Here is a 14,690-nt window from a genome sequence, read left to right as displayed (position 1 = left end):
GCTTTTACTAAAGGTTCAGTACCAAATAGAAGATTATAAAGCTTCTAGTTTAAAGAAAAATTTATACATGGGCATCGTGGCTCCTACCAACATACAAGTATTTCTTAAACTGTAGTGTAGTATACATAGGAGTCACCAAGGGTAAAATGGAAGGTTCCTTTGTGCCACACAGGCCTCCCCAATTCAGATCTCTCAAGAATGTTCTTTTTAACAAGTTCCTCATGGTACCAATGCAGAGGGCACAGACTACCCTTGGGATGCTGTCCTGCAGAGCTTGCTGAGGTAGTAGAGCGCAGGTGACTCCATGCAACACAGACTTTTATGATGTAGTAGTTTCTTTAAGACATCCTTAGAAATGATAAAGTCTTGACCAGCATCATGGAATGTTGGTCATCATGGAATACTGGAAAGACCTAGAGTTCAAGTTCACACCCTGATGCTGACTGACTTTGGGAACTGAGAGATCATCTTAATCTAGGTTTTGGTTTCCCCATGAGAAAATGGGTATAATAATGTCTGTACAGCTATAATCTCTGTGAGGATCAAATATGGACATACATTGTAAAGTACTGGACAATACAGTTATATTGAATTAATGAGGTACTTGGGTTTTCATAAAAACTTCAGGTCATGTGCTTTAGAAAACCAATTACCTTTCCTTAAACAAAAATTAAAGTCGTTTTTGTTTGTGTGCTCATCTTAATTCTAGGAGTGAAGGATATATCCCAAGTAATTATGTCACAGGAAAGAAATCAAACAACTTAGATCAATATGAGTAAGTAATCATTTCCTTTGTAAGTGTGGAGAACCAAAAGCCTTTGTTTTCCTAATTATGTAAGGCACTTGGATGATTAAGGGATAACCTTAATGTCTTTAGAATGTGCCAACATATCCTTAATTCTGTTGACTTAGTGAAAACCCAAGTTTTATCTCTCTATGTCATTTTCCTTGAATATATTGTGTGTGAATGTCATTATATAAGCAGGCACAGTTGAACTGGATTTGAACAATCACAGCTCAGCTGAGTTTGAAATAAATATCATTGTTCATTCATGTAAGGTAAGGGAACAACATTTCCCAGAGGAGCCTTTAAAAGCATTTCATTGTTTCTTTTCTTCAGATGAAAACAAGAGTCTATGATTATTTTTTTAAAACTTTGAAAATAGGAAAAATGTTATTAAGAAAATATTATGAACAAGAGTTGACCTTGTCAGCATTAGTGATATTTTTCTTTTCTTTTTCCACTAAGCAGTGAGTGCATTATGCATTCATATTTCTTCCTGCCATTAAACAGTCTTTGAAAATATTTTCATAGCTGGACCAATTGCTCATTCAGTCATAAATTTACAATATATTTGCTGAGTTCTTGGTATTGATCTATTGTCTGGCAAGGCCCAAGGGCTCTAACCTGTATATGGACTCATAAGAATTGACATAATTGTTCTCTTATCTGGGAGGTATTGGGTTGTTTCAGGTATCTTTGCAATAGTAAAGTAATGGGATAGCCTCTTCTCGCTGTCTTCACCCATCTCTCTAAAATCTACATCCTGGGAAGCCTGCATGCGTGACCTTTGTCAAGTTTCCTGAGGCATGCTGTCTGACCACTTCACAGAAAAACTGTGCTTTCTATGCCCACGGACAGTGCGTAGCCAGATTTTAATGCATGACCCATAGGTATCAATTCTCTTGTGGGCCTCCTGAGGTAGGATGTGAGTATGACATCCACTTCCTTAAAACTACAAGCTGTTGCTTTGCCATCTCCCTGTGATGACATGAGCATACCTCAAACTCTAGAAGAAGACCATCAGGGTCTAAAAGTCCCAACATCAAGGGCATGATCTTTTAAAGTGTCGTTAGAAGTGGAAATAGAGACAGTATACAATTATGTACTATATAGCACATTTTACCAAAACGGGCTGTGTGCTTGACAATCTTTCCATAGGACTGTGATGGAGCTGAAGAACTCCTAAGGTTTTTCTGTGTATGTGGATACATAAATGCTTACCGTTGTGCTATAGTGGCCCATACTATTTGTGTAGTGACAAGCTGTCAGGTTTGTAGCACAGAGCTGTTGCCTGCTTCATGTAGTCTGGAGGGGATGGGAGATTGGGGGATGAGTAGTAGATTATACGGGCTGCCAGGGGGCATAATGGGCTATATGGGCTAGGTCTTCTAAGTGCACTCTGTGAGGCTTCCTCAGTGACAGTTGCATGACTATGTATTCCTCTGAGGGTTTCTTATTGTGATAGAGGATTATGTAAAATATGGTGGTTTGGCTCTTAAATACATCTAAGGAAATTATAATAAAATCCTTAGAAACAGGGAAGATGCCCAAAGGCTTAAGACTTAAACTGATTTGAAATGATTCAACCAAGAACTAACTGATAATTTGGTTCACGGAAACCAGATAATCCTGGTGAAGAATCATAGGAAACTTTGAAGATTCCTTATGACTCATGGGATTTCAAATAAGGATTTTCAACCCTGGAGTTTGTAACTAGGACATGAGTGAGTGCTTTGGTTATATTGTCACTTGGAAATTTAATCTCTCTGAAGGGTTTTTCTCCTCTTTGTGACTCCAGTGTGGGAGTCCCCTCAGCATTCTGTGCCAGGGACAGAGATTCCACCTTGGCGTTATGCCAGGTAGTAAAGCTGAAGACTGTCCTCAGGGTGGGCAGGCAGAGTTCTCCTCTCCTGTTTTTCTCCTCCCCATTCTCTGCCTGACTTTGTTTTCTTGGGTTGAACACAGCCCATTAGTAACACATCTTCTACGACCTCATGGAGGCTGAATCAACTGTTTTTCTGTTTGTTTGGGCCAACCAGGAATCCCAGGTCACAGCTGTCCCCAAGTCAGACCTAGCTTGACCTCTAAACTCTACCAAAAGTTTGGATACCAGAGGTTTAGAAAAATCTCCATAAGGCAAAAAAAAAAAAAAAAAAAAAAAAGGGCGGGGGAGCCCATTAGGATGGGCAGAGGGAAGTGTTCTTGTGTGAAAGATGTTCAAGGAATAAGGTAGCCAAAAGGAAATGGCAGGAACAGCAGACTGTGTGGGAACAGCTCTGAGTGGGTTTAGGAGACAGGAACAGAATAGAGAGAAGACAGAAATGTGCACATGGTTGGTTAGTTGTGTTTTTCCTTCATAGCTGGAAGTTTCTCTGGTCCTGCCCGGCCCTGTGGTCAGGATGAACCATTCCCACCCATGTCCCTCAGCTACTTGGTCCCAAGTAAACACACAGAGGCTTATATCATTTACAAACTGTATGGCCTATTGGCTCAGGCTCCTCACTGGCTCACTCCTACAACTTAACTCAGCCCATTTCTGTGCATCTGTGCTTTACCATGTGGCTTCGTGGCTTCCCGGTGCTTTCACATCTTCGTTCTCCTGGTGGCGGCTCGCAGAGTCTGCCCTGCTCTCCTTTTCTTCTCTCTCTCCAGTCGGAATGTACCGCCTCACCTTGTTCTGCCTCTCCATTGGCCTAACAGCTTTATTTATCAACCAGTCAGAGCAGCGCATGTTCACAGAGGACAGAAAGACATCCTACATCATTCCTTCATGTCTTTTTTTCTTGATTTACTCTTACTCTTCCTTTCCAAGAAACTTGGTCATGTCTCACATTTGCAGAAGACTGGGTGTCCTCAAATCTCCTCTTCCCTCTCCTTCAGACACTGCTGTAACATCCCATTCCTCAGGAAGTTGTGAGGTAGCTAGCCAATTTGAAAAACTAATTCATTCTGGAGTACCTGAGAAAAGGATGACAGATTACCCATACATCTCGGGTATTGTTTCCAAATGTAGCTGTCCTTCAGCAAAAGGTATTAAACTCTAATGAGGCATCTCCAGACCTTACGTAGAGGTATGTGCACTGGCATCTCTATCTCCTTATGCCCTCTAGGCTTGTTTACATTCCTCCCGTGTGTTCCTCTTCCTGATAGGATGAATTCATCAGAGGGTCTTTTCCTTCTGCCCGGGGACAGGGACAGGGACAGGGACAGGGGCAGGGACAGGAGACAGGGCCAGGGGCCATGGACAGGGACAGGAGACAGGGATAGGGACAGGAGGCAGGGGCAGGGGCAGGGGCAGGGACAGGAGATAGGAACAGGGACAGGGGACAGGGACAGGGGACAGAGGGAGAGAAGCCAGGGAGAGCTGCTGTGAAATAGCATCAACAGTTGGTTCATCTATTTATTTGTTTATAACTCAATAGACCCTAAAGGGCCTGGGTTTGTATCTTACATTATTCAGCTGCACATCGGTGTAACAAAATACCTCGTAAAGAGAAAAATTTGACTTTGGCTTGCATTTTGGAGTTTCTGCTCCATGATATATCAATGCTATTGTTTTAGCACTGTTGTGAGAAAGAAATCATGATGGGAGCATGCCCTAAAAAAAACTTGCTTGCCTCATAATTGGAAAGTCGAGAGGAAATGTCAGGGGTGCTGTAGTCCCCTTCAGAGCTGTGCCCTTACGGCACAAGGACTTCCTGCAAGGCCCTATCAATGAACGGTTCCACAGCCTCCCAGTAGTGCCCCTCTGGTCACCAAGCTGCTAACACACAGGCCTTGGCACACACTGTGGGTAGAATCGATGGCGTGTCCAGAGGATGGAAAGATCTTTTTCAGGAACTACAGACGCTGTAAAAAACACCTCATTAGAACAGGTTTCAAGGAGCTGCTTTTTGGGGCACAGAGTCCTTAACTCTTTAGTTTCCTTTACCCTTTCCTGGGGTCTGGAAGTTAACTGTGAGGAAGGGGCCTCCTTGTTGCTCTGGATGTCTGTTTGTCTTCTGAAAGCCACAGTGTAGCTCTCCCAATTTCCTGCAACCGGACCTTCCCTCTCTTGCTCTTACTTTGAAGATGTGAAAATGGATCTTCTGTTTCCTTGACCAATCAAAATTTTCAGTCTCAAACATCTTGCTAGTTCACAGTGTATAATGAGCTACCTTTTCTTGACTAATTTTTATGACAGTTTTGGGTGTCTGAGAAATACTTCTTTTATCTATAGAAAAGCTTTAGAGACAGAATCTTTTCTAATTTATCACTGTATCTCAATTGCATTCAGAAATGGATTGATCATAATGGCAGCTTTGTTGAACTTGGCCTCATTTCATAAAGTGTGATGGACATGTTGTTCATTCCCAGGTCTGGGTCCTCGTTGCAGGCTCTGATATCATTACAGTGTGTTGCAACTTCACTGGGCATTCAGTTGCTTTCTAAAAACAGCCATCTTTCTTGTCTTGTTTTCTTGTTGTGATTTTGCCTTTCTCAGTCATGGGGAATTTTATATTTTCTTGTTCAGGGTGTCTGGGATGAGAGGCCGGGTGAGTGCCAAACTTTTCCTGGGGAAAGCAACACACACACACACATACACACACATACACACCCCTACTCAGCAAACAATAGACCAAAGTCCACTTGGTGAACTGATGAGTTTTACTGGGGTTACTTGCAGGAATATGGGTGAGGGGTCACTTACAGAAGCAGAAACGACTGAAAGACAGCTGTATCACCAAGGCCACCCCAGCATGGGTGACAGCTCACAAGAGCTGGGAACCTGGAGCACACTGCACAGTCTGCAGGCAGCTTAACAGGTTGGAGAGTGTCCTTTCCAAGTAACTCCATGGATCTCTTCCAGACAGTTTGGCTGGTTTTGGCTGTTTCCCGGCAACTAGGCAACTTACCTGACAGTCCTCTTTGCAGCTTGTCTTGTCTGAAAATGACTCTCAGCAGCCTTTACTGTTCCTTCTTGGGGAGGGAGGGGAAGCCGTGAATCTGGTCAGTTTCAGGGACTTCCTGAAGCTGTTTTGACTTGTTTACTTTCCATGTGATGGAGCTTCCTGCAGGATGGAATGTTTTAATCTCAGAGAACAGTGCTACACAATCATTGTGAATAAGCTGAGGCAATAATGGGAAATTCAGATGCCCAAAAAGGCCCCAGGGACTTTAGGATATTTGTAATTTTTAAGTATTTGGCAGTAATAGGGGGATTCATTGCCAAATGAAAAACATCCAACAAAACAAATTTAAAATTGAAGGCTAGAGAAAATGATCTTATTCATACTCTTTGGGGCCCGTTTGCTTACAGTCACATGGAGGGATGATCCTGGGGGAAGCTCAAAGGATAGCCTGTCTCTGGGGATGAGGAAGGAGATGTCAATACACAGAGGGAGTCTTCCCAAAGGCCAGGAAGGGGCAGATCTTCAGGGCCTCAGGGTATGGACCAGGTAGGGAGGTAGGGTGGATGCTCAGATAAGGTACAGAACCAATATGGAGGCTAGGGTGACCACAAGAGTCTAGATGTGCTGGACATCAGAAAGTCTGGAGCACCTAGATCGCCTCTTTAGTGTTGCTCCTTATTTCTTGACACTTGAGATCTCCATGAATTCGGTAAACAGATGCCACAGTGACCTGATGATCTGCTATGCTGATGAGATGGGGACTGGAATAAGATTTAGTCTGAATTAAAGACAACGATGTAAAGTGACATTTCCTGCACGTGTTAATCATTGGAATAAAATTCATTCTTGCATTGCTTGTAGTCATTGGAAATGATTTGTTATGTTGAATGACAAGAACAAATGAAATATGGCACCTCCATGCCTACCTACATAGAACTAGTACTGATTTGCAAAGCTGTCCTCTGACAAATTCAGGTTATGCCATACAAGTAGCCTTTGATTCCACTTACCAGATGTGGGATGTCTTCCTAAGAATGTGGGTAGGAAAAGTCTGGAGACATAGAGATGAAGGCATGTTATTGCTCTTAAGAATGTAAGTGCTGTCTTACCATGGTGGTGTGTCTTACATTTGCTATTGATAAGCTGCATTAGTTTGTTAGTCAGACTAAGAATAAAAATTAATTTTCAAAATCTGATAACCATCTCTTTCTGATCAGATGGTATTGCAGAAATACCAACAGAAGCAAAGCCGAGCAGCTCCTCAGAACGGAAGTAAGTGGTTGTCTTCATTTTGCAAGCCGCACTTCAGCACAGATTAATTTTAATGAATCCTTCATGAATGGTTCCATGTACTTATGCCTAAAGCCTGAAGGGTCTGTGGTATAGATACAGGCTGTCTTTTTCACATCACTTAAAAGAGAGTATTGGAGTGTTAGCATACTGTAACGAAGAGCCGCACACTGAGTGACCCAAACGTCAGGATTTCACCACTTCATAGTTGTGGAGACTTACAGCCCAAAGTCATGGTCAGTAGGATTGGTTGCTTCTGGGGGCTGTGTGTGGGGGGGCCTAAGTCCCTCTCCTTGCCTTGGAGATGGCGCTTCTCCCCTGTATCTTTGTCTTCCTCCATGTATGTACATGTTTCTGTCTACATCTTCTCTGTTAGTGAGGGTACCAGTCATACTGAACTAGAGCCACCTTGATGACTTCATCTTAATTTAACGACCCATGTAAACCCTTATGCCAAAGCACAGTCACCTTCTGAAGCTTAGGACTCGGCTCATTGGAGTACAGCAAAAGGTGGATGGGCACCTTGAAATCTTCATTGTGAGGAAGCACCCACCACTGAGCAGCCTTTAACTTCCCTACTGATTTATCATTTGCTGCGTTGATTTTAATTCTTCTATGTATTTTCTTTTTTGCTTGAAGTTATTTGTTTTAGAATAGTTTACATTAATATTATGTGATATGTTTTGTAAATTAAAACTTAATAACATGTAATTGCCTGTTATAATAGTTGCAATGAATTTCTCACACCTTGAAGTGAAATTAGAGGAAAAGACAATGACTACAGAGAGGAAATTGCACTGAGCTGAGAAAGACCCAGGTGTTGTTGTTTGTTTTTGCTCTTTTGGGGGCCCACCACTCAGCTCCCAAATGAATCACACATGAAGGCGTATTCTTAATTATAAATGACCTGTCTTAGCTTGGCTTATTTCTTGCCAGCTTTCCTTAACTTAAACCATCCCATCTACCTTTTGCCTCTGGGCTTTTCCCTTTCCTTACTTCTGTGAATCTTACTCTTATTCCGTGTCTTGCTGTGTAGCTGGGTGGCTGGCCCCTGATGTCTTCCTTCTTCTCTAGTTACTTCTTCTTTCTCTTTCTTTCTCCCAGATTTCTCCCTCTATTTATCTTCTCTGCCTGCCAGCCCTGCCTGTTTCTCTCTCCTGCCTCACTATTGGCCTTCAGCTCTTTATTAGACCATCAGGTGTTTTAGACAGGCACAGTAACACACCTTAGAATAATATTCTACAACACCCAGGCACTCTGGGACAGTTTTAATCATTTTTTGAATCTGTAAGGTAGGAAAGTTGACTTAGAAGCCAAGGTCTGAAGCTCCCACATTGACGTTCTAGTTGTTTTACTTAGTGATAGTTCAAGGCATTGCCTTGTCTGGGTGTTAACACCAAGGCTTTGCTGAGCACTGAGTATAGTTTATATGCCAAGACTCATTCCTACCCCCCTAGGATCCTTACCGGCTTCCCAGAGACCACACAATGAGACAGCTAGAGGGTGCCCAGTAACCAGGCAGCCTGGTCTTCAAATTCCCATTTGCTACTCACTAGCCAGGTGACCGGGGAAGGTTGTCTCTTTGTGTGTCCCCTTTCCTTACCTGAAAGATAAAAGAAGACTATTACTAAAAATAAGACTATTACTCAAACGACTGTCTGGGTACTCAATACATTTGCATATGAGGACACATTTAAAAAGAATAGGTTTTCAAGATGGTGACTCTTATTAATCTTTTACCAATGAATTTATGATCATAATTAATATTCTAATTGTTATTAGATAGGCTTGTGGGGCCTTCCTTAATGCCTCTGTCTTTCTTATAAATAAGAATAAAAGTTACTCTTCAACTATGAAACACATTTTTCATTTTAAAGCAATGTAAATACTAAAGATAGGATATGGTTTCATTGGTAGAGAAATGTCTGAGATGTGAAGCTTCCATTTCTTGCCCTTCACCTGGGAATCTGATTCGAGCTTAACCATTACTCACTCAACCTTGTTTGCATGTTTTGAATCTCTGTTGGAGTTACTCCATCTCCCCTGTGTCCTGATATTTGACACTGAACTGCAGGGGAATCCGGGTGTTTAAACATAATCTTGCAAAGAGCACTGAGGTTTTTATAGGAGAAAGGCTGTATAGATAGGAACAGATACTGAGAGGAACTGAAAGTTCCCACCACGTGTGGGAATGCTATGAACTGAAACCCAGAAAGAGGTTCTCAATGATTGTTTTCACAAGCCCAGGACTTCCAGCGCAGCGGGACCTCCCTGGTGGCTCTGCAGAGGCCCTAAGACACTCTAGCCGTGGGCCCCACTTCAGCATGTGTGAGAAATTGTAGTTAGGAGATGTGAATGTGCCTTCTGCCATCTCCTAGCCCAGGAGTTTGAGGCAGAAAGTCACGTGGGTGGAAAGACTCAAGAGGCTCCATTGTTACGTTGCTCCTGTTGACAACAGATTTGCTGCACAGAGGATGATAATAAATGATAAGATAAAACTGTTGGATCTTTGCCACTTCGTTAGTAAATGGAATTTTAAAGAGGAATGTCTTACTTTGGATTTTAGGATAAAGAAGGTGGTTTTATGGTGAGAGACTCCAGTCAACCCGGCTTGTACACAGTCTCCCTTTACACAAAGTTTGGGGGGTAAGTAGTTACGCGCTAGTTTTTAGTTGTTGCTTATTTTTATTCATTTTATGTGTGGAGTGTGTGGGTGTATGGCATATGCATGTTAGGAATGTGTGGGTGCAGGGGAATTCACCTGGGCATGTGGAGACTAGAGGCTGGTTTCCAGAGATTTTCTTCAGTGCCTTCTGCACCTTATTTATTTATCTATTTTTTGACACAGGGTCTCTCACTGTCCCTGGAGCTAACCAGCTAGCTAGACTAGCTGGCCAGTGAGCTCTCAGGATTAGTCTGTCTCCCGACTCCTCACCCCTGTGCCGACTCTGCAGTTACAGGCTTATGCCTGCACCTCTAGCTTTTATAGAAACGCTGGGGATTCGAACTCATGTCCTTATACTTTCATCGCCGGCATTTATCTGCTGAGCTGTCTTCTTAACCCTCATATTTTTTCTTTTAACTCAGAGTTTTTATATGAACTCCCCATGTTGCTTTTATGTGTCCCTAATATTCAAAGTAAGATACTCCATTTCAGCATTAGAAAAAAAAATCTAGTCTTCGTTTCTAAAGTCTGGCTTTATTTTGTATTTATTTTCTTCAGAAAATTTCCCTATAGTTTTCTCATATATATGTCAGTGTGTGTATACATACATGCATACATGTTTGTTTAGGATAGTTATGGAAGATTTAGTAACATTCATTGGATAACTGCTGTGCTCTGAGCTATGTACAAAGGGATCTACATTGAGTAGGGTAGGCTTTTTAATGAGGGTCACAGACAGGCCTGCAGGCAGCCATGGTGGCATAAAAATAAGGTGGAGGGGGGGGCTGTAGAATGTTCTATTGCTAAGACACATTTCAGTTATTCTAAAGTGACATCTAAGCTGAGACCTTACGGCAAGACAGGAAGAACTGAGAGAAGGGAAAGAGGGTTGCTGACTCCGCAGTGAGAGAGGCGATGGTGAGGTCAGACAGGCACAGGGATGTCTGGAGTGGCTGTAGAATGAGAAGGGAGGAGGGAGGGAGAGGCACCGCAGAGGTGGACGCACTCCAGGTCACGTAAGCTTAGGTCAAGGAACCCAAGCTCTACCCCAAGAGCAATTATGAATCATCTCGAATTTAAAGCACGAGACGACTAGAGATCTGTATTCTAGAGAGATATCTACAACAGAGTGTCTATACTCTTAAGTCTAGTCCACTCCCTTTGAGAAGGGAGAGCGTTCTAGGCATTGCAGGCCCATGTCTCCGTGGGACAGAAAGTAGCTGTAAATTAAAATTCTGCTGCAGCTGGCTGGAGGTGGTAAATGTTGTTGTTTTCATTCCCATGCGAGCAGCCGACCTTATTATTGTGGGTTCTCTCCAGACTCCCACTTGTTGACGTGAGTGGGAAAGCTAAGAGCATGGGAAAACTAATATTTGTGTCAGGGATAGAAGGAGCCAGTACGAAGAAGTCATACCAAGGTTGCCCTGTAGATGGCGTCTATGGGTGAAGTTCCATTATCCCCACCTGGTTACAATGCAGTGTTTTGTTTTGTTTTAATAGAGAAGGTTCATCAGGTTTCAGGCATTATCACATAAAGGAAACAGCAACATCTCCGAAGAAGTACTATCTGTCGGAAAAGCATGCTTTCGGGTCAATTCCTGAGATCATTGAGTACCACAAGCACAATGCAGCAGGTGAGTGTGCTCTGAACCCCCATGAGGACCAGTGACCCCATGATCAGTCACTGCGAAATTCTTCAGAAGGGAGGTTTGTGTAGTCACCTGTAAAGTATGGTTGATGTAAAAACTATTAAGGATATTTTTGTATCCAAAGAAAAACCAGAAATCACATCAGATTTCATAGAAATGCTGTGTTTCCACCACAGAAGTCAAGGACTTTATTGTGTGGATATTCACACCTCTGTGCTTTACAACCTTGGCACTAAACGAAAATTCCAAGATGTGCCTACTTGATGAGCAACCCAGGAGGCTGAGGTTTGAGGATCTCTTGAGTCAGAGAGTTGAAGGCCAGTCTGGGCAACATAAGGAAACTCCTGTCCCCCGTCTCAGAAAGTAAACGTCAAAGATGTGTATAGAGTGGTCATCGAAGCTTTCGGAGGAGCCAGGGTTTCAGTTTATGCTGAAACTTTCCAAGGAGCAGAGTGTAGATACTCCTCAACGTATAGTGGGATTATGTCACGATGACACCGTTAGAGGTTGAGAATACCCTAAGTAGAAAGTGTATTTAGCACAGCTAATCTACCTAGCTTTGTAACATGGCACTCTGGAGAGTACTGGGGGGTGACCCTCATTACAGCTACACATCTGGAAGGCGCCCTGCCTTACTTGTCTCCCCCCCCCCCCCCCCCCCCCCCCCCCCCCCCCCCCCCGAGACAGGGCTTTTCTGTGTAGTTTTGGTGCCTGTCCTGGGTCTCACTCTGTAGCCCAGGCTGGCCTCGAACTCACAAAGATCCGCCTGGCTCTGCCTCCCAAGTGCTGGGATTAAAGGCGTGCACCACCGCTGCCCGGCATGGTATCCCACCTTACAACACTAGCCCAGGAGCAAACAAAACACAATATCATCAGAAAAGGTCTAGATTCAAAAAGGATGCTTTTCTCAGAATGTATACTGCTTTGGCACCTTGTTAAAGTTGAAAACCCGTAAAACCACTGCAGACTGCAGACGATCGGACATCATGTCATACAGGTTGTTGTTGTTTTTTTTTTTTTCAGCAGCTTAAATCTGTGTTATCCCAACATCAAACAAACAGCAAAAAAAAGAAGGCTTCCAGCTTTTTAACTTTAAAGGTACAAACAGGCAGGGTGTTCAGTAGCCAGCTGCTTGATTCCACCTGTAAAAAACTGACTTGTGGGTTAATCCAAGAAAGGGGGCTGCTCTTCTATGAGGTCATCTGCTATTTGTCAGATGATAGGAAGAATTATCGAGTTGTAATTTACACACCATGAAATTCATGCTTTTAAAATACAGGGTTCAGTGGCTTTTAGAATATTTACCGTGTGCCAACAGCCACATCACCGTAACCTAATTTTTTTGAACACTGTCATCGTCCCCCAAAGAAATCTTGTACCCGTCAGCAGTCACCCATGCCCTGCCTTCTCCAGCCCAGCCCCAGGCAACCACCAACCCCCTTTCTGTCTTAGTACATTTGCCCTCTCTGAACAGTTCATAGAAATAGACTCACACATTTAGACTGTGGCTGGGCTGTTTTTGGTTTTTTTGTTTTGGTGCATTGTAATGTTTTTACAATTGCCCATGTTGTATCGTGTATTCCTTGTTGAAATAATCAGAAAAGGTAAAAATGATCAAGGCCTGACCTGTGGGAATTGTCCAGTATGCTGTATAAATTATTATGCAGAGCCTTGCATAATATTTGTGCAGTTGTTAGGTTCCCAGGCCAAGTTATAAGTCTGTGTTTAATTCTTAAATTACTTCCAGTGTCTGCGTAATATTACTAAATGGCAAGGAAGTCAGTCGGCCCTCTAAGCCCCAGTCTTGAAAGCTGTCTTTTTTTTTTTTTTTTTTTTTTTTTTTGGTTTTTCGAGACAGGGTTTCTCTGTGTAGCTTTGTGCCTTTCCTGGAACTCACTTGGTAGCCCAGCAGGCTGGCCTCGAACTCAGAGATCCACCGGCCTCTGCCTCCCCAGTGCTGGGATTAAAGGCTGTCTTAACACACCGACCTTGACAAAATTTCTCCTTCATCTGCTTGTGGAAACCAAGATGCCCCCTGGGTATGCATAAGCTCCAGATGTGATGCTGCTGGGGAAAGCCTACTGGGGATTCTGGATGATGCAAATCCCCAGGGCATTTTGTTTTGCTTTGCTTGTTTTGTTTTTTTCTATGATGGATTCACTGAACATATTCTTAGAGATTGCCTTGTGTATTCTGCTCAAGGCTGACCTGCCCTAGGAAAGAAATCCTGAGGAAGCTTAAATTCCAGAACTCAGGCAGGCAGCCAGAGGAAGTGTCTACTTTTTATTGACAGATAACAGTCTATTGTGTGGACATCTGGGTTGTTTCCACATTTTGAATTTCATGACTAATGATGACATGAACAGTTGTATTCATATGTTTACATGGGAACAGAGTTTTGTTTCTTTGGACACTTGTCTACAGTGGGTTGACTGGGTTGTTCTGCAATTCTGTGTTCAATACTTGAGCAATTAAGCCAGGCGTGGTGGCACATGTCTTTAATCCAACACTTGGGAGGCAGAGGCTGGGAGAATCTCTGAGTTTGAGGAAGCTGGTGTATAGATCAGAGTTCCAGGAAAGTCAGGGCTACATAGAGAAAGAACCCTGCCTCAAAAAGCCAACAAAATAAAACAAAAAACAGACAAACAAACAAAAACCCAACTTGAGCAATTAATTCTTATCAGTACCCCCAAACAACCTTTTTTTATAACCTTGTTTGGTTATTCTCTTGTTTTTATTATATTTTTTCCTATTTTTTTTGTGTGTTCTTATGTCTTCTTTTTTTTTTTTTAACCACTATCTTAATTTACTTAACTGACTTTTATTTAGTGCCTACTTCCTGCAAGAAACCAAACCAGCCTTCGAGGAGAGTATGGTGGATGTTAGATGGTCATCAATTTACATGCACATACAATTTTAAATTATGATGCAATATGCTTTATATCAGAATTACATACTTATCTGGGTGTTCCTGGAAGAGGGCTCCTGTTTATTCTTTGAGGCTCTCAACGACTTAAAGGATTTGACTTTCCTCACTGATTTCCAGTGGTTGATAGTCCTCATTGCTAGTACCATGGGGCATGATTTTAATGCCACAGTCACAAACACTGAGTTATATCGGGTGAATCACTTTAATTTGTAGTGGACTAATAAAAATTCTCTTTCATAATTCAGATCTCATATTGGAAAAGGTCATTAACTCACTGATAATAAATGCTGGAAACCTTTTTAATATCTTAGGGTGTTGGAGGAGAGAGGAAGCTAGCCTTGTGCCAGATAAACACTGCATTGAAAAGGAAATGTGTAGACTGGCTGAAAGCATGCTCTGCAGTGCCCTGTGTAGACGAAGAGGAGGTCTAAAGAATGAGTGAATGAGCGTTTCCTAGGCGCTTCTTGTTTAGCCTTTGACC

General features: G+C 42.6%; 1 protein-coding gene across 4 annotated transcripts in view; it reads left to right on the top strand.

Annotated features, from left to right (window-relative positions):
* The window catches only part of Tec (tec protein tyrosine kinase), a 113,496-nt gene that overhangs the window by 85,091 nt on the left and 13,715 nt on the right, over positions 1 to 14,690 (top strand). For all 4 annotated transcript variants that reach the window (XM_052735105.1, XM_052735107.1, XM_052735106.1 and 1 more), the window contains 4 exons: positions 710 to 775; positions 6,894 to 6,948; positions 9,533 to 9,612; positions 11,132 to 11,265. In XM_052735105.1, the coding sequence (XP_052591065.1) occupies positions 710 to 775; positions 6,894 to 6,948; positions 9,533 to 9,612; positions 11,132 to 11,265 (335 nt within the window). The remainder of the gene's footprint in view (positions 1 to 709; positions 776 to 6,893; positions 6,949 to 9,532; positions 9,613 to 11,131; positions 11,266 to 14,690) is intronic.

The sequence above is a fragment of the Peromyscus californicus genome, unplaced genomic scaffold (assembly GCF_007827085.1).
Source record: "Peromyscus californicus insignis strain IS unplaced genomic scaffold, ASM782708v3 Scaffold_13__1_contigs__length_99412109, whole genome shotgun sequence".
Classification (NCBI taxonomy): Eukaryota; Metazoa; Chordata; class Mammalia; order Rodentia; family Cricetidae; genus Peromyscus; species Peromyscus californicus.
This window is presented reverse-complemented; position numbering and strand designations above follow the sequence as displayed.